Below are 22,003 nucleotides of genomic sequence, written 5' to 3' on the forward strand. Positions count from 1 at the left end.
AGTCGTAGTAAGAAATGCTATGTCGTGTATACGTCAGGACTAAATGGGATGGGATGGGATGGGATGGGTTGAGACGGAAATTAGGGTAGCGCAGCTTAAAAAGTGGTTTGAGGAAGACTCCAAGGACGGAGACGAGGGAGGGAGGTTCCATGTCCATGCACGGTTGCTCGCTACCTAGGTACCTAGGTGGGTAGTGGAGGTCGTTAAGGACCCGGCCCGATGACGACAGGTATCAAGCCACTAACACCAACACTACTAGCCTCAATTAGCAGACCCCACCCAGCTTCTGGCATGGATGTAATTTTTTATTCCGGTGGTTCCATCTTCCAGGACGCATTGCATTGCATCCAATCCATCCTATCCCGTCCAATAAGATAATTGTGATGACTTTGCTTGAAGTGATAAACCATTTATGTCATAGAGACCTCGTCCTGTACTCCCCGGCAGTCCACGTCGGCCAACACGTGGTTGTCGTTGTACAGACTTGTCAAACATACACACAATGCCTCAACTTTCCGGTTTTCAGTAATGCCATCTGCTGCTGCACAGATCCATTGAGATCAGTAATTCGAATTGTAGATCAGTGCCTCGTCGGGTCCCGTCTCGGCAGGCCTCCAGTTTCTACCTGCCGAGATCTACAGTACAAAGATTGATTGCTCGGCGGAATAAACATAAACAATCTGGGGGCTAATCTTGCTTGGTTCTTAGGTTGCTCGACCTGAGGCACGGCCGCGCTGGCTCCTTCAAAGACTGGCCCTGACCCACTGAGGGACTGATCTTCGTGGTAGCGGCATTGCTCTGTATCGGGATTTGGATAGGCCTGGGAGACAAATTGGATCGTACTAGTACCTAGGTAGGTAGCTGGAACAACAAGACTGTAAATCATGCAGCATATGTAGAAGAATAATACACTGCTCATGGCCTATGCATCCAATCAGTTTTATGGAGCATTCTTTTTAGTATGCTGTTGCAAACACATTTCAACCACTCTTGACTTCCTCGATTTAACCATGGATGGACTACGTACGGAGTAGATGTAAGCTAGCAATAAAGCCCCGTATCTCCGCATATCCTAGATCAAAACCCACCTTGATCAAATCTCCAGCTGAACTGAACAGCTTTCTGACGTCATAGCTTAGCTAGGAGTCTAGGACGTTTCAATCGTAGCCAAGTCGCTTTCACGCAATTTTGCAGTAGTTAACAGTCTGTGCATGTTCATAAGTTGAAACAGGCAAGCAATGTGTGGTTAAGACATGTTGAACAATTTAGGATAGCCCTGTTATCATACAATGTGACTTTGGTCTGGCTGGTTGAATCCAAGTGCTGTTTGTGGTGACCCAAGCCACAACATTCTACCTATTCCTATCCCCTACATGTCCTCGACAAACCAAATGTCACTTTCGTGTCGTTACTGAGTCGCCTCCCCACCGAGTAGCTCAGTCTCTTGTTATCCACGCTTCCTCCAATAGTAACAAGCAAGAAAACCTGTCGTAGGCAGGGCTCCGTGCCTTTCTTCATCTTCAAGAGCAAGAGTGCCTCATGTTCAGATGCCAGTCACCGCAGTGTACTTGGTTCACTGATATCTTCTAGGTACACATCCCCTTTCATAGCCTTGTTGGTCGCCGATGGACCCCGATCATCAAGGCTAGAATAGGGAGTACCACGATTGCTGGGAGCAGCCCCTTCCACTGAATCATGCTTGCAAACTATGATGACTGGATCTCAGTCGGTATGTCTGGCCCAGTGCGATCTCCTGGGGAATTCGGGAAATGGTTCTCGTCCTCCCCTGACTGATTTGAATGATTGTGGTTCATGTCCACAGATGTGCTAGGCTCCTGAGGCGGGTTCTGAGCGGCAGCATTCTCGCCTCGAGATGCAGCTTTCTTGCCACCCTTTCTGGCCTTTCGACTTTTCTCCTTGGCCTTTTCGAGAAGTCGTTTGCGATCAGCTTCTTCCTGTCGGCGCCGGCGGTCTTTCATCTCATATTGCCGGATCAATGCTCTGGGTGGTACCCCAAATATCATCTCGTATTCACAGAATTCGCAAATCCATTCGTCAGCTGTTTTGGTGGGATCCCGCCGCGCCTCTTGACGACGACGCCGCGCAGCCCTTTCGAGTGATCTGTCTAGGCGTCGTTTGCTGTCTCGACGAGAACTTCCGGAGCCTCGACTAGCTGCCACAGAAGACCCATCGTGAGGAGCAACACTGCCAGGTGGTAAGGAGCCAGGGCCAGCCTGAGTTGACATGCTGTGCTTGCTCGAGTGACCTAACTGCTCTGTCAGTAAATCAACGTCTCAACAGTGCAACATGTACTCACCGGGCCACTGAATTGTGCCAGGAACTTGGGAATCACAGGTGAAAGTGAATTGGGTCGATGCTGGAGTCGATCTTGTTGCGATAGAGTGTTGCTGAAGCAGACTCACGTTCTCCTGCCCCTGAGGTCGAAGTTTCTCGGCGTTTGCGATAGCATTTGATATTATACCACTGCCCTCTTTCTCTAAGTTCGTGTTAGCAGCTAGAAATCTGTTATAGCAAGATGCGCAGTTGTGGAAGAAACAGAGATCGAGGTCGGACTGTTTGGGGGGATGAAATTCCATCAGCTACGCGGCAATGCGAATTGTCACCGGAAGAGATATGGAGAATGGTGTGCAAGCCTCCGTTCCGTTTTATGCTGTTAGCCGAAAGCCGTGGAGGGCAGAGCAGGAGACCCCCATGGCTGAACAACCTCTCCATAACGAAAGGCGTATCGGCATAAGGCATTCAGAAACTCGGTTGAATGTCACCGCTAGTGATAAACCCATGTGTAGGAGTTTGAAGCACAGCAACAGAGCATGAAAAAAGTAGAAGAATGATTAACGTACCGCCCGTTGTCCACCGAGATGTAGTGGCTTTTGAGCCTCGCCCAGCCCACGCATTACTGTTGCCATCAGACAATGCTCGCAGCGGGCTTCTGCCATTCCTTAAACGCCCAAGCCTGCCCCGCCCAGGTCCTGATATCCCCTCATTGTTGGATGAAAAAGTGCCCGTCGTTGGATGTGAGACTGGGTGGGAGTGCGCTCGGCCGTTGTGTGATTCATCGGTAGGAGGATGTCCTGCACCAGCTGAGATGGCAATCTCATTATTCGAGCCCTGGGTACTATTAACAGAAAGCTCCCCAGCGGAAGGAATTTTCCGCTTCTTTTTGTTGTTCGCGTTTTCAAATACATCATAACCATCCACAGAGGACGCTGCGGAAAGCGGCGGTTGCGGATCAGGGATATCTGGCTTCGAGGATCGCTGAGTCCCACGAGTCAAGATCTCTGGGGGTGTTCTAGTAACAAGAGTGCTTCGCAAAGCCGGCTCTTCGTCTTCGCCATCTGGTAGCGCCAGCCCATTTCGTCGAGGGGTATAGTTGCAGCCCTCCTCCGCTCGACGAGTTTGTTGAGACGGGCTCGTGTGTTTTCTGAAGTTGTATGGGGGGTAATAAAAGAGAGGCGTTGTTTCCTGAGTTGAAGGAGGATACGCCATTGTCTCTACGGTCCCTGGTGAGAGCTTCTCGCGCAGTCGACGTTTCGGTAACGGCCGAATCGGTCGGCCCGGGAACATCGACGATACAGTATCTGGCGACATGTTGAGATTATGACCTGCGCGTGAACGGACATTTCTCGTTAGCACGTAGATCACCAGAACGATTAGGAGAATCGCCACAATGATAGCGAAGTTCGACATGGTGACAGATGGTATTGGAAGATTTGTTGGCGCCGTCAGAAGCTGCTCAGCCTTGCTGGCAGTTTGAAGCAGTTGCAGGGTCAACACCTGCTAGATTGGCAACTGACGGGCCAAATGCAAAGCAAATGGAAGGCGTACCCATCGAACATTGTATATGCTCTGTTCTAAATGACGACAGACACGACAGTCGAAGGGCAAATGCTGCCAAACGAGGGCTCGTAGCTTGTACAATTCGTTGGCGGCAAACAAACCCAATACTGCAATACTAGCTATACAAGCCGCAGAGACAACCAAAACCGTGATTTGCAAATGAATGCTTGTCTCCTCGAAGCTCAGAGGGGTAAACTTGGTTCGGTCGGGCTCAAAAACGTTCTGTGTGCGGGTCAGAACATATCGCCGATATCACGACTGGGTGTTTCGCACTGGCACGAGTACCAGCCTGCACCAGCTCGGCTCGTTTCGTACTTTTATCGATTCCTGTAAGAGGTATACGGATGGCTGCCAGAATCGCTCGCTCTTGGTCGCTCAAGGCCGGGGCTCGCTTACCCAGTCATGGACGGGGTGATGGAGGGGGTGTTCGTGGACACGAAGGATGCTTTTGTATGAGCGCAGACGCCACAGTAGGCACAAAACGTAGACAAAATTGATGAAGCAAGAATTATCAAAGCAAGTAGCCAGAATAACACAATGCGAAGTCCGGTAACGCCTCCAAGGTTGCTGTATTTGAGTGTGATTGAATCACCAACTACTAATCTGTGGATGTGCTAAGGTAGAGGCAGGGCCGTTGGGAGGTGGCGGGTTAGGTAATCAGACTGGCACCTCCAATACATGAAGGGTAATAATGGCCATGACTTGTCCCGCCTTCCCGTCTTCTCCAATTCCTACCTTACTGACAGCAGCCACAATAAAAAAAGGGACGAACATGATTGGTGTTTACGGTTTTGAGCTTCAACTGTTCATTTCCAATCCTTTTATCCTTTTGAGCGTAAACTCATCCTGAGTAATCTATACTGGACTGGATCGTGGTGAAACAGCTGTTTTGTGGCTCACCCGAACAACATGGCATTCAATATTTTTCTGATATCACTCATCAGAAAATGCAGGGCATACATGGTAGGGCAATTAATATGGAAACAGTCCAAGGTACTCCGTAAATGATGCGGAAACAAACCGCTCTCACAGTCTCATACTGAAGCCGGTCAGCGGTGAGTGGGCTCGTGGGCACTAATCTTTTGCCTCTTGGCAGTTTTAGTAAGAGGCTTTCAGGTTCGTAAACCCCCAAAAGACCCCTGTAATCGGAGCTTGTTAGTGAGCTCAGTCTTCACAGCGAGCGCTATAACTTAGGTGGGCTCGCAGTGGTTCCACCGGCTTTTGCTTTGGGAAGGATCCCAAGCAAAGTGAGACCCGCGCCCACCTTCCTGCCCACTTTCCCACACCCATCCCATGCCCGCGCTTCTTCTGGCTATCCTCCTCCTCCTCCTCCTCCTCGTTCCGGAGAAAGCTTCCACCCACTCGTCTCTCTCTCATACTCATCGTTACGGCATCTCTTCGTGCCATGACCACGGCGTTCTTACTCGGTCTCGACATGCTTGCTTGCCAATCCGTCCTTCGATACCGTCGCCCTTACTCGACATTCTTCTTTCAGTAGTTGCACTCATCGCTGGTTACTAGCCAGCTTCAACAATCTTTATTCCTTGCTCACGACCCCCAATTTCGCGATTTCCTTTCCTCTCGACTCCTCGACCGACGCTGGGAAGAACACATCCTACTCTATTTTGTTCCACGCGCCGTTGTTGCTTCCCACAACTTCTCTCTCGTCCTCTTTCTTCCATTTTCTCCTCTGTCACCTCAGATCGGTGACCCGGCTCCCTTAATGGCACCACCCTCGCCGCGACGGTCATCAAGAGCCCGCGCCACCAATTCACAATCCCAACAGTCATCTGTATCCTCAAGTACGTCTGGTCGAGTTGAGCGGAATACGAGATCAGTCGCCAAACCCTCCTCCAACAAGTCTACACCCAGTGCCTCTTTGTCCTCGGAGCCATTTGAAGATCTTGACGACACCCTCCTCGGTCGAAGGCGAAAGCGCAACCACGAAGACGAAAACGACAAGACTTCGAAACCCGACAATTTTGAAATGGCGAATGGCAGCGACGACCTCCCAGAAGAGGAGGACGAAGCCGTGCGATGTATCTGTGATGCAGAAGAATACCCGGGTCGCCCGCCCGTGGAAGGTGCCGACCTAGATTTCTTCAATGCCATAGAATTTACTGAAGATGTTACCGGCTTCTTCGTTCAATGCGACATTTGCAAGGTCTGGCAGCACGGCGCCTGTGTCGGCATCTTTAGCGCTGAGAGCTCCCCCGAGGAATATTTTTGCGAGCAATGTCGCAAAGATCTCCATAAAATATACACTGCAAGCAACGGGTAAGTGGATTTCCCAGCATGCTGTTTTTGCTGTCAAGACGTATTTCATGTCTGGAATTTCGGGCTGCTTGAATTCCTGGACAATGCATGTTGGTGGCCCTGCTACGAACCTGACTACTGACAAGTTTGTTTTCAGCCAAAAATGGTCCAAATATGTCCCCCATAACCGGCCGTCGCGCGCAACGTCTCGAGCCACCTCAATTGCCAAGGAAGGCAATCGTTCACCCAAGACTGGCGCGAGCAAGAACTCGCGCCCAACTTCCGCCTCACAAACCTCAAAACGTCGATCCACAATGAATAGTCGCGACCGAGCTTATGAAGACGAGCAGCTCCTGCGCGCCATTGAAGCAAGTAAAGAAGACGTCCCTCAAGATGGACAAGAAATTATGACCCGACGAGCGAAGCGGGGACGAAGCGACAGTGAAGAATCAATCGCCGTAAATGCTCGGCCACGGGATGAGAAACTGGCGTCACTAAGGAACCCGTTAAGTGTAAAGCGACAGAGAACCAATTCCACGTCACCGTCACCTCCCACTGAGCTGGTCGAGGTTCAAAGTTACAATGAATCAGATGAGGAGGTTAACATTCGAAATGGAGCCAAGAAAGCCCGGAATAGCAAGAACCAGCGAACCAAGACGGAGAAGGAAGACAAAGAGCGTCAGCGACAGGAAGCTGCCGATAAAAGGAAAGGCCGCGCAGAACGGCGACGAGGAGAGGGTAAGTTGGAACGCGCATTCTGATTAAGCAGGGTACTGATCATTGCACAGACTCTGACCCTCCAGAGGAAACACCCCCCGTCGTTGCTAAACCTCCCGCTACCAAAAGCATCGAGACACCAGTTATTATGGAAACCCCTGCACTTGCGCTGCCCGTTCCCGACACACCACCTGCGAGCAACCAGACGGTCTCAAGTACCGCCAAACGCGGCGGCAGAGCTACACATAAGAAGGGCAAAGGCAGAAACCAATACACGAGGGATCGCGATGTGGATGGTGAATCCCCAGCACGATCCATGTCAAGGGACATTCAAAAGAACGGCGAAGAACCCACCCCTACACACACGAAACCCACAAGCGAACATCGACATGGCAAGTCAAAGCCCGCCTTGCACCACAAGTTGAATATGGTGGATATGAAGCGGCGTGTCGGCGCGATAATGGATTTTATTTCAAGGACCCAAGTGGACCTTGCAGCGGAAGCAATCCCAGGCACGAACGGAAACGCAAGCAACGGAGAATCATCGCCGCAAAAGTCCTTAGATTCCCATTCTGTAGAGATTGAGGGTACAGCAGGCTCTTCTGGCGGCAAAGATTTTAAGGACCTGAACTGTATAGAGATGATGGATGTCCTGACACGAGATATGGTCAAGTGGCAGAACCAGTATACCTGACGGCAGCGTTTTGTTTCAGTAGGTCCATCATGATGAGATGAAAGGGACCGACGCTCGATTTCTTATTTAAGGCGTTTACGGTTAGGAGCATCAAATGGCGTCACTAGCATCTGCAGCAGATGCAACAGGCAAAGTTGTATGAGCTTGTCTATAATCTGTGGTCAATATTATTCTTTCTATGGAACCGCTTCAGGAGGCGAAGCTGTTGTTCCGGCTGCCTTTCTATATATACCCTAGTATGGCCCGAGGGTTCGGACATTGGTGTCTTTTTACAATTTGAGAGACATGGAGGAAGACAACTCGAATCAAGTTTGCCATGAGATGACAGAATTGGCTTGAATAGTGTACAATGAGTATGCTCTAGTATACAACATATAGTACATAAATGAATTCCTGAGAATGCTAGGCGCCTGCCCTCTCTTGTGCAATTGCCTGTTTCTTCTGTTTCTTTGCTTGATTTAGACTTAAAGGAGGGTTGTCTATGGACTGCTGATACTTCTCTGATCCCTCGTCAGATACATCATCCAGCACAAACTTGCCCATTTTCCCATGTCGCCACAAGTGTAGGATTCTGCTAGCAGCCGCTTGCAAATCGGGAACCCCCTTTAGCTTTATTAGGCCGTCTTTCCAAGCAACAGCGTTAAGGAACTCATGAACATCGTTAGTTGGTTCGCAGTATCTGTTATACAAGGCCGGCTTGAAGAGGTTCATCCGGTAGAGGAGGTAATCCACCAGAATCTCAGTTGGTATTAGCCCGTCTTTTATGCCCTGCACGAGCGCAAACTTTAGCATAGCCTCGCCGTCACGAACGTATGGGGGGAAGACGCCAGGGGTGTCCAGCAGAAATGCACCATTTAGGCCTACGCCCTTATCTTTCCCCTCCGGGTCGAGGATGCGGACATTTGTACCCATTTTGCGCGTCACGCCTGCTTGGCCTCCAGTCCTGGCTACCTTGCCCGTTTTCCTCGGCATGCCTTTGTAGCGCAGAGCGTTGAGCACTGAACTCTTGCCGACATTGGGCACTCCGACAACTATAGCCCACAAACCGACTATTGAATCGTGCGCTACGGCAACGCTCTTGATCATTTTGAGTAGCTTATCTGTCGTAGAAGGTCTGCTCTTGTCCCAGAAGATGATATTATCGCCGTAGATCTTGCGCAGTGTGTTTTGGAGATTTGGAGTGTCTGTTGTGTAATCGCATTTTGTGTATATGATGATTCGTTCTTTACCGGCTATGATGCGATCGAGATTGGGATTGTGTGATGTGAAAGGGATCCGAGCGTCGCGGCATTCGAGAGCAAGAGAGATGTGGCTCTTCATTTTTGTCATCTCGCTGAAGCCCTTGGCATGATGGCCGATATAGTACGTTTTGGGTATCGAGTTTGGTACGGCAAAGCTTTGCCGAGGGACAAAATGTGCCATTGTTTCGATTCAGTATGATTTTGCGGTTGAGTGTTGTAATTCAAAGCGAATTGAAGAAGCGCCGTTACTTTTGAGGTTGGGTATCGTGCAGCATTGAGATGTGATAGGATGAAGAGGACCCTGAAAAAGAGGGCATGATGTAAATCTGATTCTCAGCCTCGTCTCAGCGCCCCACCCCACTATGCTCAGCCTCGCCTTCTCCACACGTGCGTGCCGATAAGAGCTGGCGATAAGAAGAACTACGTCATGCTCAGCTCCTATCGTCGAGAACCTGTTGAACCAATTGATATTGGAGAATTGCCCACGCGGTTTAGGACATAGCATGGGGAGACATAACCAAGTGCCGCTTCGCCCTTTACGGCACCGAGAAGGGAAAAAGGTTGTAGAAAGCCAAGGAAAATCGTCAAAGCCAAGAAAAGGCCAAGACTGGGCTTGAGTCTTTTCACTGAACAAAGGCTAAGCTATAGCGAGTCTGAGAGAGTAATAAGTTGACTCAGAGCCCCCGGGATCATGCGAATTTCCAGCATGTGCTTCAAATCCTTCGCAGAAACGACACATTCTGTCTTGTCACTTGTACCAGGGCCGACGTGAACAATGGCTGGGCCAGAGCCTACCCAAGACACTATCAATGTCGAGCGGACGACAACGCTAGGCTCTGGAAACCCAATCACAGCAAACACTCAAAGTTCCCCAGCTGAGGATGATGCCTCGAGTCCTGCAAACGGAGGAGGGCGAACATCCAGGTACTTTGCAAGGGGTGGAAAGCTTCGACCCTTTCGACTGCTGAAGGAAGACGTTATCAACCTCAAGAGCCGATACTTGTCAGATTGGCAGGTCTTCAATCAACAGGTGGTTGCAAGTGCAGTCTACATCTTCTTCACAAACCTTCTTCCCGGTATCACTTTCGCCAGTGATCTATACACGTTGACCGGCAAGTCGTGGGGGACCATCGAGGTTGTGTTCAGCACTGGACTATGCGGCCTCATTTTCTCTCTGTTAGTAGCATGTGAAAGCCCTTTGATATCGCGTTGGACATACTGACAAGAGCCCTAGCTTCTCGGGCCAACCCCTTACGATTCTGGGTGTCACAGGCCCATTCTCGGTGCTGGCTGAGAACATTTACGAACTATGCGAGACACACTTCCGTGTAAGTCGATAAACAGTGTGCCTGTATACTGGTGGTCATCAGCTAATCCCTCCTGTCCAGGTCGAGTTTCTTCCAGTCATGGCATGGTCCCTCATACACGCTGGTTGGATGCACTATCTCCTTGCCATCTTGAACGCGCATGACTGGACCATGCAATATGTCACCCATTTCAGCGCCGACATCTTCTCACTCCTCAACAGTGTCATCTACTTCCACAAGGCAGCAATGGAGCTGAAGCGAACCCACGCTCGAGTCTCCCTCGCTGCCTTTCTATATGCTGTTCTTGGAGCGGTGGGAACGTGTCTCCTGGCCATTCTGCTGTCCACCGCAAACTCGTGGAAGCCTATGCTACATCGATACGTTCGACTCGGACTTACAGAATATGCTGCTGCTATTTCCATTATTATCTGGATCGGAATCCCATACATCGGTGAACTGGCATCATTAGATCATATACGGCTCGAAGTCCAAACCAGCTTTCGACCCACGAACCCAGGCAGAACGACTTTCTTTGTTCGCTTCTGGGAGATACCTACTGAATGGGTCTTCTTGTCCATGATCCCGGGCGCCATCGTCACGGTCTTGTTCTACTTTGACCACGAAATCAGCAGCATTATCTGCACCGTGGAACGATACGGAACCAAGAAGCCAGGCGGGTATGCCTGGGATGTTGCGCTCTTGGGGACCACTACCATCCTCTGTGGTATTCTTGGTATTCCTCCTGCAAACGGCCTGTTACCTCAAGCACCGCTTCACTCAGAATCGCTGATACATTATGTCATTGAAAGCCCTCCTGCCGAAGAAGGGAAGCAGCCAGATTCGCCTCGGCCAGTCGCAAGGACATACGAGCAGAGATATTCTCACTTCATCCAAGCCTCTCTCATCCTTATCTTTGTGTCCCCCCCGCTACAAAAGCTTCTGGGTCTCACGCAGACATCAGTGCTCGCTGGCCTGTTCCTCTTCATGGGTTACCAGTCTCTAACTGTCAACCCTATCCTTGAAAGAGTTGTAAACCTACTCACACCGCCATCTGATCTCCCTGTCCTCCCTGATAATGTTAGCTGGTTCGGTATTCACATGTACACAATCACACAGATCGTCATGACAGGCATTGTTTTTGGGGTGACGCTGACAGTTGCGGCCCCTGCATTCCCTCTGATCATCATCGCTCTAGTTCCCGTCCGATTATCGCTCATGAATCGCGTGTGGAGCCGCGAGACGCTGCGATTAGTGGATGGATGGGCTTGTCGGGAGGGCAAACCGGAGGATTCGGATTCAGAGACGATGCAGGTGCAAGGATCTGGAGATGAGGAGAAGGCTGGGGTTTGATTTGACATGAATACTTCACAGAGGAGGTGAGACAACATATTGCTGCAAGTAACAGGGGTCAGAATACCCATATACAGATACACAATGATTAGACTTTGCATGAAACCCTGATCAAGTACGGAGTAGATTCATTCGTCAGCCCATGTATGTCCCTAGTGCCTTTGATATGATTAAAAGACTACCCCGCAAACTGCACTTCAGTTCACTCTTCTCTCCAATATCAACTCTCTTATTCAAAACAGTCGAGTGAGGAACTGCAACGCTGATTCATATAACAGTTGGAGTAGGGATCGTACAGCCCTGAAAGATACAACTCGCGTCGTTGGGCCCTCGCTGGCGATCGGATCACCAACAATTCAACAACCTTAAAGTGAAACACTGCTAATCAAAAGGAATATGACAACGTCTGTGCAGGGAAAATCCGCGCTTGTCACTGGCGGTGGCTCGGGTATGCACATGCCAAATGCATAGACATACAAGGAATTATGTTGACTGACCACGAAGCTCAGGTATCAACTTGTGCTTTGTGCGTATACTCCTGGACAGTGGATGTTCGGTCCTCATTGCCGATCTCAAACTGCGGCCCGAAGCTCAACAGCTCCTGAAGCAATATCCGTTCCCTGGCGTCGATGGCAAAGCTGGAGTCTTATTTCAAGAAACCGACGTTACATCTTGGCCACAGTTGACGGCTGTTTGGAAGAAGGCCTTGGAGAAGTTCACAACTGTCGATATTGTTGTTCCAGGAGCCGGTCTGTTCGAGCCTCAATGGTCCTCCTTCTGGGAACCACCCAAAACTGAGAGCAACGAGGATAGTGTCTCTCGAGATGATGCCAATGCGGAACCTGGACACTATGCAGTCTTGGATGTGAACCTGGTATCTCCCATTCGGCTCAGTCAGCTGGCTATCGGGCATTGGACAAAGACGAAGCAGAAGGGATGCCTTGTACATGTTGGCAGCATGGCTGGCTACTTGGCTGGCATAGCAACACCCTTGTACTTTGCGAGCAAGCATGGCTTGCATGGGTTCGTGAGAGCATTGGGGGGATTGCGTGATGATCTTGGTATTCGAGTCGGCTGTGTTGCTCCCGGCGCAGTAGAGGTAAGCTCGCCAGAGTCTCTTCTAATCTTTGGAAGACTGCTAATGCATGGCTATCACTAGACCCCTCTGTGGCATGAAGATCCAACCAAAGCAGTCATGCTAGACGAGGATACAGTTCTGATAGATCCTCTAGAAGTGGCTCGAGGCATGTGGCAACTTGTCGTCAACCCCGAGTATGGCAATGGCACCATCCTCGAAGTGACCAAGGGAGAAACGAGAGTTGTGCCACTCTTCAATGCACCAGTTCCGACCGGTGAAGGCATTATGGTACCTGGGTATGAAGCTTCCAAGGACGCTCTGTATGTGAAGCTGAAAACAGAGGGCTTGGATGTATGAGTGAGGATGTATCACCGAAGTCCTCATCTCCCAGACTGCCGTCATATTGTTGGACGGGCATGAATTCGATATCTCACAAAAAAATTCTGCACAGCCTCATATACACACACGTCGGGATATTTATAGATACAGTGACGTTCACCGACGCACTTGTACGTCCTGATCTGTGCTTCAGATTACGGCACAAGCAAGGCACGGGCGGAACTATCACAGATCTCTAGTCAGCCTTCCCTGCGCATGGATCATATCAAGGGCCGTGAATAGTAAGGATCTGGGGTTCAATTCTTCATAAGCCTCATATCCAATAACAAGAGGGAGGCTTCCCTCTAGTAACGGAGCTTTGACCAATATCTTGGCATGTTGTCTCCAAAAGCTCTCCTTGTTTTCTCTCAAAACATAATCACCTATCTGTACAAATTCCTCTCTAGAAATAGATGTGTAAAATCCAAAGGGGCACCCACAGCATGCTCCTTTCTGTCACCCCCGAGAAGTTTTGAAAAAGGAAATAGCCTTGTAACTCTCACAAAGAAATAATAAATCTGAGATGATTCTCCGCATAGTAGTAGCAGGGGCTGTTCAGGTGATGGTGGCAAGTAATAAATGACAAATAGTGACATGAAACCCGTAAGATGACCATGATACACTGCATTGTAGTATCATAGCGCATAGCATAGACAACTAAAGCAATGCCAAACAAGAAGAAAACAAATCCATAATTCGCACACCGGAAGTGAGCTCGCGAAACGAGTTGGGTATCTTGATGAGCTGCTTCCACTATACTGCACTGCTCTTGATTCCTTCTCCCCTCATTTTCCCCTGCTCCACTGCAGACACCCCTTCCCTCAAGACATGGGCTGAAAACATCCTCTGGCTGCGTAGAAAACGGTCATGGTAGAAGAGACGCGTTTTCAGAAGTGGTTGGACTGGCCCTTGTTATGATGCTGCTGCTACCTCTGGCCCGATCCATAATAATAATAAAAATAGGTGTAATGTGTTGTCTTGTCTCAATTTCCGGTCCTTGAATATGTAAATAGTTGAAAAAGAAAAACGGTGTGGCTGTCCAGCCATTATTGGCGAGTCGAGCACGGTATGGCGAATTTGGCTCTAGGTGTCGTATGAAACGTCGATCTACTTGATGTTCTTGAAAAGATCCGAACCCAAGCTTCCGTTGTCCTTTTCGAGATCGGTCAATTCGGGTATCATTGGAGGCGGCGGGCCGGATTGTTTCTTGGGTGTCGGTGCACGAGGACCCTCCTCCATAAACATGGTACTAGCTCGTTTGTTGGGGATCGTCTCTCCGGTCCTCATGCGTCTAAACCAACCGCTGGTTCTCCTAGACTTGCGTTCGTCGAGGTAGCTCGCACCGCCCTGGCTGCTCGGCCGAGCAAGGCCACCGGCGCTGGCGGATGGGACACTTCCGTTCGATGATATCTGGCCCTCTGCATAAGTGTTATTCAACATGGTTCTACTGAATAGGCGACGGATGCTGCCTTGGCGGCTTGAAGCAGCTGGGCTCAAAGGAGCATCCTCGTCGGCGTAGCGTTTGGTTCCAGCGAGATTACCATTAGAGGAAGCAGTAATGCTTGGCTGAGGTGTGTTCTTGTTGGCGCCCTCGGTGACACTGCTGTATGTATCCTGTCCTGGTTCCTTCTTGGATTCGTCCTTGACGTCTTTGGCGGGTGGCGGTGTCTGTGGAGGAGTTGGGACCTTCTGAACAGGTGATTCCGGAGGCGGTGGGATATTGGTGCCGTCTGTGATGCTACCAAAGTTGAGGTTGAGAGCGGGCAGCTGGAATCGCGAACCTCCGCCGCTCTTGCCAAAAAGAGACGACATAATGGGGGGGAAATAGGTGAATTGGCGATTCGTGCACGATACGATACGAGGCGGAACGGACGGAGAATGGAAGAAGGCAGGTCGATTCGATGGCGAGGGCCCGAATTCGGAAAGGGGTATTCAGCAAAAGAAGGATACCTTAGGCGAAGCGAGGGCCAAGGAGCTCAAAACGAGAATTGGAATGGCAATCAAAACTCTCAATGAGGCTGTAATCGATGACTGGGATCCAACAAGCGGGTTTAGATGACGAAGCTGAGTCTCAAACTCCCCGCAAGAACAGGGCGAAGAGAAAGGAGAGTTCTAGTCAAACGGTTTTAACCCGACCAGGATGAAGGTACGGATACAAACGCAGACAGCACAGCGCTGTAGCGTAGCGTAAGGTAAGGTAAGGTAGAGGTGGAAAATTGGAGCAAGGGTCTGGTGGCTTGTGGTTGACTGCAAGTTGCAGGGATCCAACACGCGGCGTGGCGTGCTTTTGGTAACAAGGACGATGATCCCAGACGTGGGGAGCAATTGAGGCGATGGGTAGTTGATGTAGAGAGAGATATTATGAGGCCTTAGATGTCGTAAGATAGAAGAGAAGAGAGATTGAATGGAGAGGAGAGGAGAGGAGAGAGGGAGGAGAATGTGTTCAGAGGAGAAGAATTGGTGCAAGACCGGGTCTTAGGCCGGAGGAGAGCCATGAGAGGTACAGTACGACCTTCCTGATGTAAGTGGAGAATGTCGTGGCTGGTAGCGAACCTAGGTACCTAATAAAGCGACTTTGGCGGTACTTGGCGGTTCAAGTGCCGCACAAAAGTGTTTCCTCTTCAGACCTTTGCCCCTGAGAGACCCGGACTGCAGCGAGCCCGTTGTTCCCTGGACCCTGCTAGAGCCACGCGAGTTGGGCGTCTTTGGGCTCGCAAAGTACTGCCTGGTACCTGCGTTACCAGAAATGGTGATTGGTCTAATCGATATGGGGGATAGCGGTCCCTCTCGCAGTGTGTGGCTGGCAAGACTTGGAGGTACCTCCAAAGTACTGACCTTGAATCTCGGAAGCCATCCTGCAATCACTCAAGACTACGGAGTACCTACGGGACAGACCGAGACTATTGAAGAAAATGACACCAAATGGCGAACGATTCCGAAGGAACAAGGTTGAATCGACTCTGCTATAGACTCGTGAAACATTGGAAACTCGAAAGAAGAAGCACCGATTGATGATTGTGTTGATTATGGATTCAAAAGTCAATTCCTCATATTCACTGCTCCCCTTTCTTTTCTCCCTTACAAACTCCGAGAAAAACACCCTTTTTTCAACGCCACAGACGTGTGTCAAGACTCGATGAACCACCCATTCGACGGAGAGAAGAAACGTTGGCGCTAACATGTTTCAACCGGGCCTATATCAACGGTTCCATGTCGATAATTGAGGTACCTACCTACCTACGGATAGTGACGAGCTGTTATCTGTCAACAGTGCTATACCATTGACCATATTCACAAGCTGCCTTGCTGCCGAAATTACTACGCATTTCAGATAGCTCGTATCTATCCTCACAAGTACCTTGGCACTCGAGGCGCAGTTTCAACACGACGACTCGAGCAGCAGAGAGAAATTCTTGGTTGGATTGGATTGCGTTTCCACGGGAGACCAGGAACCCGCTCGAAAGACTAAAACATGTTTCACTCACGGCACGATTGATTGTCTTGCCTTTTTTTCCTGTTAGAGCGATTCAAGATCGGACTACGGTACTTACCTATGTATGACTATCCTCCCTTTATCGTGCATAGGAGAAACAACCCAAGTTTATGTGATCTACATACCTTTTTCTCGCCCAAGGCTCCAAGCCCTGGGACCAACCTCCAGCATTTGCAGGCCGTTTCTCACCATTGCGAGTCATGATAGGGGAGGTATCGTCAGGTACCTCACTCTTTCACGAACCGTCCAAGCTAGCGCAGTCAAACAATTCTTGTTCCCTATTCAAGCTATAGAAACTCTGACGCTATTCCCAATCTTATCTCTTGTGTTACCCGTCTCGTCGACATGTCCCGATCTAGGAAGGCCCCCGCGTTCCACAAACGCGGGAATGGATCCATCATCCCACCCACTTTCATTAATCTTGGACCCTCCAGAATCTTCACAAGGTCCAGAATTTCTGTTTCTGTCTTCTCTGACTGGGGACGCGGTCCCATTTAATCGCATGATCTAATTGGCTTAGGTTGTCAACGTTTAACGTCATAGAGCTTTAAATCGTTCTATTTGATCCGAGCTCGGTTGGACTTTGTTTCGTCAACCTTGAATCAAGCAAGCATCAGCCCTCAATTGAGGAAAGGTAATCGTTACTCTTATTTCTGCTCGACAATTGATTGAATAAGGTACCTTCATGATAATGGCTAGTTCGCAGTGTCTGCGCCTCAGGTCACTCGCCTCCTCAGGCCTTGCAAGGCCCTCGGCTAAGCTCAGTGCTCAGCATATGACCCGACTTCCCATGATCGCCGCACGATACAAGTCGGGTCCTTATGGCTACACACAAGCTAAGGCTCTTGTCTTCTCAAAGCCTGGAGACCCAGCCAAAGTTCTCAAGTATGTGTATGATATATCTCACTGTAGATATGACTAACAACTGTCTGCAGGCTTCATAGTCACTCTGTCTCCCCTTCTATTCCCTCGGATTCGGTCCTCGTCCGAACTCTCGCCGCTCCCATTAACCCCGCCGATGTCAACACAGTTCAGGGAGTTTATGGCTCTATGCCTCCCTTCACCAACTTAATTGGTACCGCTGAACCCTCCGCCATTCCCGGTAACGAAGGTGTCTTCGAGGTTGTTGCCACAGGGTCACCCTCCTCCTCGCTACAGAAAGGCGACTGGGTCATCCCCGCCATCGGCCAGTTCGGTACTTGGAGAACCCATGCCATCGCTGAAGCTGATAAGTTTATCAAGATCGATAAGGAGGGCTTGACTCCTACGCAAGTCGCGACCGTGAGCGTCAACCCATGCACCGCCTACCGTATCCTGCGACATTATGGACCCAGTGCTGGTCTTCAAGCTGGTATGGGTATGCGCCCCCTTGAAGTTGGCAGTGGTCAGTGGTTCATCCAGAACGGCGCCAACTCTGGTGTTGGACGAGCTGCCATCCAGTTTGGAAAGCTCTGGGGCTTGAGGAGCATCAATGTTATTCGCGATCGCGAAACACCCAGGGCGACTAACGCTTTAAAGAAAGAGCTCCAAGACCTCGGCGCTGATGTCGTCGTTACCGAAACCCAGTTTCTGACTCCCCAGTGGAAGGATCAACTAGCAGAGATCACCCGCAAGGGTCGTGAGGAGATCGGTCTAGGTCTCAACTGCGTTGGTGGCAAGTCGGCAACCACAATCGCTCGGTCGCTCGGCAAAGGCGCTACTTTGGTCTCTTATGGTGGCATGGCTAAGCAGCCAGTCTCACTACCCCTCGCTCTCCTTATCTTCAAGGATGTCCGCTTCCTCGGTTTCTGGCTCAGCAGACTCAATGAAGAGGACCCTACCGGCAGGAGACATGCCATCAACGATATTCTCCAGCTCATCCGATCTGGCCAGTTCCGCGACGTCCCTATCGAGGAGGTAAAGTGGGACTGGGAGACACAGGAGGAGACTCTGCGCAATGCCGTACAGCAGGGCCTTGAGGGATTCCGTAAGGGAAAGGGTATCTTCACATTTGGCGAGACATAGGCGGGATGAAAATGTGTGGACAAGAGCATAACGTACATCGCGATTGGTTGGGCTGGCTATTCCAATATGAACAGGTGAACCAGGCCGCTGCAGAGTGTGATAAGTAGCCACTCCTTGAACCATGGCCCAACGGGTATAGAGACCCGGGCCTTGGACGAAATGAACGACAAATGTAAACAATAACATCTCAAATATCAAGATCTGGTTTGTTGCCTAGCAAAAGCTAATATATATCATATGAACGCCCCAACTCCTAACGCCCGTGTCATTCCCAATCATTCTATGCCCTGAAAGCCTGGGCCCACTCATGCAGCTTGTCAATGACGACAGGAGCGTAAGATGTTTGAGCTTCTTCGATGATCCGGTCAAAGTGACTTAGTGCCTCTTCTTCACTCAACTCCAAGTGAAAACGGTCTCGGACCTTGAGCACTGCCTTATCAGGCTCAAGTCGGATATCAGGGATGTTGGCATCAACCATGAGACTAAAGAGATTGAGAATGAGATTTGAGTTTTTGCGCAGTGCCGTAAATGCAAGGAAGCAGTACTGCTTGAACTGCTTGTAATGCTCTGAGTTCACGCCACCCATGCAATCCACCATCTCCTTGGACAGCTTCATCAGAGGTGCAAAAGGCTTGGGATCTCTGCCAAGAATGTAGCCGAAGTCGGCATGGAAGAAGTGACCGTCAGGTGCAAGAAGCAGGTTCTCCAGGTGACGATCACCAACGCCGAGGATATAAGTGATGACACAGTATCCTGCGCAAGATCTTACGTACGTGTCCAGTGTTTCTTGTCGGACGCCGAGAGGTTGGCCGTCATCCGGGTTATTAATCTTGAGGTAGGCCAAAGCTGGGTTGTTTTTGAACTTGTTAGCAATGCTTGACAAGCTTTGGGATTGTACAAATTGCGAAGCGCCAGCAGAAGTACTTGTCGCCAGGATCTTGTAGGGCGACAGCTTGAGGTCAAGGTTCTCTTTCTGCAGCAGTTGATCCATAAGGGTGATAATCTGAATAACAAGCTGATCTTGTCTAAGATCATCGCCCAGCTTGAAGATAATGGCATAGGAGCTCCCAGTTGCTGTCTTGAAGGTGCACTTGAACGGGTTTAGTGAAGACTTGAACACAACTGTCTGGTCTGGTATGATGCTCGTAATCAGCACTGAAGGGTCAAGCGGCATCGGTAAGGGCGGATCGAATGATAATAACTCGTTCTTGGGATCAGCCAGAAAGTGCTTAACTCGGTCCACCTTCTTCGGAATTGATTCATTCGAGGTTTTGACCTCTTGAGCAATTCTCGAGAGAATAGCAACTAACTCTGCTTGGCGCAACAAAGTCTTGCGCGTTTCCTGGCCATCCGGCTGTTTAACAAGCTCGGCCATGAAGTCGTATGCGACCTTGCGGTAGATGTTGCGGTTATCAATACCTTGCTCAGGGCTAGCATCGTCACACTCGACCATGAGATACCAGTGGAAATAATTGCCGAGCAAAAAGTTGGCAGCTGCACGCTGGATCAGGAAACGGGCCAGGGATGAATCTTGACTGCTTTCCTCTTCTGAATCTGCTGATATGTGCTCATACTTGAGCGCTTGAACAAGTTGAAGAAGATAAAGCAGAAGTTCCTTGTCGTCGGCTTTTCGTAGTCTGTCTACAGCATACGAACGCACAGCAGAGTTGTCGAAGGATGGCCCGAGGAGCTCCAGCGCATCGTCAACATCGATTGCAGTCCAGCGCCCAAGAACCTGGATAGCTTGTCTGGCCTCACCCTGATCTCTCCAGTTGACAGATTTGACAAACTTTGTCAACGCTCTCTTGTCTCGAGTCAAGTGGTAACGGAATTTCCATACCAGATCTGCCTCCTCTGGGGTGAGAACATGAGTTGGAGAATACGACATTATGAGATTGAGCTCATCTCGAACTTTGGCATTCGGCTTCAAGTTCTTATCAATGATGCCGTGCCTATACGAGCTTCTGAATAGTCTTCGATGCTTGGCCTCTGCAGGGTTGTCTCTGTGCCCAACTTCAGGGTCGTAGACTTTGATGAGCCGTCTCCCAGGTGCCGAAGAGCTCTCGCCTACGGCATTGATACCTGGACCGTAATGAACCTCTGGCTGGCGATTTGCGAGGCTTGCTTGCGAAACGGAGAGATTCTGGAAAGCTGAAATCGGGGGCGGATCGTATTCGTGGTCAGCGAAGACAACAGGGAAATCGAAACGTGGCAACTCCACGTTCAGTAAGAACGTCGACTGTCCAGGGCGCCCGTCCTTGTTTTCGCCATCTCGATTGTCCGGATCATTCTCACCGTTGATAGCCCGTTGCCTCTGGAGCATTTTCATTGACGATTTGGCAGCTTGCAGGCCTCGTTTCTCAAAGCTCCGAAAGACCATCTGATCTAGCCAGTCAACTCGGGGAATCTCGCCCATCTCGTGTTTCTTAAATAAGGTCTCCATCCGTTCTAACTCTTCTGCATCCTTATCTAGTGGGGGGACTTCCCCTTTTCGCGTTGTTTTCTTCTTTGTCGAAACCAACGCGGGCGTTGTTGAGTTGTCGGTGCCGTCTGCATTTTTGTATCGGTGAACAAGACACTTTTGTCTCCCCTTCTGTACTTGATTATCCTCATCGAACATGGGCAGTGTCGTGCCGCCAAACGGAATGGCATGGCCAATGGCCCCTTTGCCGCCAGTCGGTGATAGGTCCCATACTGTTATAGCCAAGCATGAGTTGGCTGGTAAGGAGTCGTATGTGATAGGCAACTGTAGCCACTCATTCCATCTAACTTGGTTAATACGTGTGCCATCACATTCGGAGGGTATCGTACTTTCGCTCGGATCGAAAAGGTTTATAAGCGGTCTGAACAGGGACGGTCAAGGGTTTTGATCCAGCCCAGATCTGCACTGTGACATAAAGGTCAGAGTACGTGCTAGCAGTTCTTGTTAGTCTATCGCGAAAGTTAGGATAGTGAGCAATGTCGCGCACCCAAGGTTGGACCCAACGTGGCGCAAGTCAGGGCGCTCGAGAAGAGTGGAGTGCTTGAAGGGAGGTTCGTCACCCTCTAGGTTCATACTGCTCAAGGTCAGCCTCAGTATACCCATGATGGGAGGGGTTCGAGGGGCATTACATGCGAATGGTCACAGGATGATGGACGTCCTTGGAAGCCGCAAAAGAGAACGGGTCCATACGGCCGTACTCAGACATGATAGGCTAGGTCATGCTGTGTAAGTAGAAGACAGGTAGAAATGCGCGCAGAAAACGAGAGCTGTTGTTGGTGTTGTAGATTTTGAGTTGCGTTGTGAATATACCTTAGGCAGGGTTGGTAGTAGTAGTACTGGTGTCGAGGTGCGATAAGATAAGGTAAAGTGACGTTGACAGCTCAGCTCAGCTCAGCTTAATGACTGTGGAGAGGATCCAATCACATGGCCCGGGTCACAAGGTTTAACTACCTCACTCAGCTCAGGTTCCATCGATAGCAGGGCACTCCTCAGATAGGTATCATTGACTTAGTACCTAGGTACTAATTCAAAACCAAGATTCATTGACCTCCTCAATCAGCAATCGAAACAAGAATGGATGTTTTTTTTTTCTATTCACGTACTTTTCATACTAATCATTGGCTGAGCTGCAGTACTAACCAAGC

The 22,003-nt window shown here is 50.0% G+C and overlaps 8 protein-coding genes across 8 annotated transcripts; 4 read left to right on the top strand and 4 right to left on the bottom strand.

Annotated features, from left to right (window-relative positions):
- Nucleotides 1-1,706: 1,706 nt before the first annotated feature.
- J7337_008531 (uncharacterized protein) lies at nucleotides 1,707-3,609 on the bottom strand (the record flags this gene model as incomplete). Its single annotated transcript, XM_044826148.1, has 4 exons — nucleotides 1,707-2,270; nucleotides 2,318-2,377; nucleotides 2,424-2,497; nucleotides 2,862-3,609. 4 exons carry the CDS (start codon nucleotides 3,607-3,609, stop codon nucleotides 1,707-1,709), a joined length of 1,446 nt encoding a protein of 481 aa, XP_044679065.1.
- Nucleotides 3,610-5,581: 1,972 nt separating this feature from the next.
- J7337_008532 (uncharacterized protein) lies at nucleotides 5,582-7,525 on the top strand (the record flags this gene model as incomplete). The annotated part of the gene is made up of 3 exons (XM_044826149.1): nucleotides 5,582-6,135; nucleotides 6,272-6,852; nucleotides 6,903-7,525. 3 exons carry the CDS (start codon nucleotides 5,582-5,584, stop codon nucleotides 7,523-7,525), a joined length of 1,758 nt encoding a protein of 585 aa, XP_044679066.1.
- Nucleotides 7,526-7,927: 402 nt separating this feature from the next.
- On the bottom strand, nucleotides 7,928-8,947 carry J7337_008533 (uncharacterized protein; the record flags this gene model as incomplete). The annotated part of the gene is made up of 1 exon (XM_044826150.1): nucleotides 7,928-8,947. The coding sequence occupies one exon, from the start codon at nucleotides 8,945-8,947 to the stop codon at nucleotides 7,928-7,930; it is 1,020 nt and encodes a 339-aa protein (XP_044679067.1).
- A 594-nt stretch (nucleotides 8,948-9,541) lies between these two features.
- On the top strand, nucleotides 9,542-11,423 carry J7337_008534 (uncharacterized protein; the record flags this gene model as incomplete). Its single annotated transcript, XM_044826151.1, has 3 exons — nucleotides 9,542-9,942; nucleotides 10,001-10,094; nucleotides 10,155-11,423. 3 exons carry the CDS (start codon nucleotides 9,542-9,544, stop codon nucleotides 11,421-11,423), a joined length of 1,764 nt encoding a protein of 587 aa, XP_044679068.1.
- A 396-nt stretch (nucleotides 11,424-11,819) lies between these two features.
- Nucleotides 11,820-12,858, top strand: J7337_008535 (uncharacterized protein; the record flags this gene model as incomplete). Its single annotated transcript, XM_044826152.1, has 3 exons — nucleotides 11,820-11,871; nucleotides 11,933-12,522; nucleotides 12,583-12,858. The coding sequence occupies 3 exons, from the start codon at nucleotides 11,820-11,822 to the stop codon at nucleotides 12,856-12,858; spliced, it is 918 nt and encodes a 305-aa protein (XP_044679069.1).
- A 1,128-nt stretch (nucleotides 12,859-13,986) lies between these two features.
- J7337_008536 (uncharacterized protein) lies at nucleotides 13,987-14,691 on the bottom strand (the record flags this gene model as incomplete). The annotated part of the gene is made up of 1 exon (XM_044826153.1): nucleotides 13,987-14,691. The coding sequence occupies one exon, from the start codon at nucleotides 14,689-14,691 to the stop codon at nucleotides 13,987-13,989; it is 705 nt and encodes a 234-aa protein (XP_044679070.1).
- A 2,372-nt stretch (nucleotides 14,692-17,063) lies between these two features.
- On the top strand, nucleotides 17,064-18,376 carry J7337_008537 (uncharacterized protein; the record flags this gene model as incomplete). Its single annotated transcript, XM_044826154.1, has 2 exons — nucleotides 17,064-17,257; nucleotides 17,308-18,376. The coding sequence occupies 2 exons, from the start codon at nucleotides 17,064-17,066 to the stop codon at nucleotides 18,374-18,376; spliced, it is 1,263 nt and encodes a 420-aa protein (XP_044679071.1).
- Nucleotides 18,377-18,656: 280 nt separating this feature from the next.
- On the bottom strand, nucleotides 18,657-21,461 carry J7337_008538 (uncharacterized protein; the record flags this gene model as incomplete). Its single annotated transcript, XM_044826155.1, has 3 exons — nucleotides 18,657-21,141; nucleotides 21,188-21,289; nucleotides 21,346-21,461. The coding sequence occupies 3 exons, from the start codon at nucleotides 21,459-21,461 to the stop codon at nucleotides 18,657-18,659; spliced, it is 2,703 nt and encodes a 900-aa protein (XP_044679072.1).
- Between the last annotated feature and the right edge of the window lie 542 nt (nucleotides 21,462-22,003).

Source organism: Fusarium musae, chromosome 6, assembly GCF_019915245.1.
Source record: "Fusarium musae strain F31 chromosome 6, whole genome shotgun sequence".
In the NCBI taxonomy this organism is placed as follows: domain Eukaryota; kingdom Fungi; phylum Ascomycota; class Sordariomycetes; order Hypocreales; family Nectriaceae; genus Fusarium; species Fusarium musae.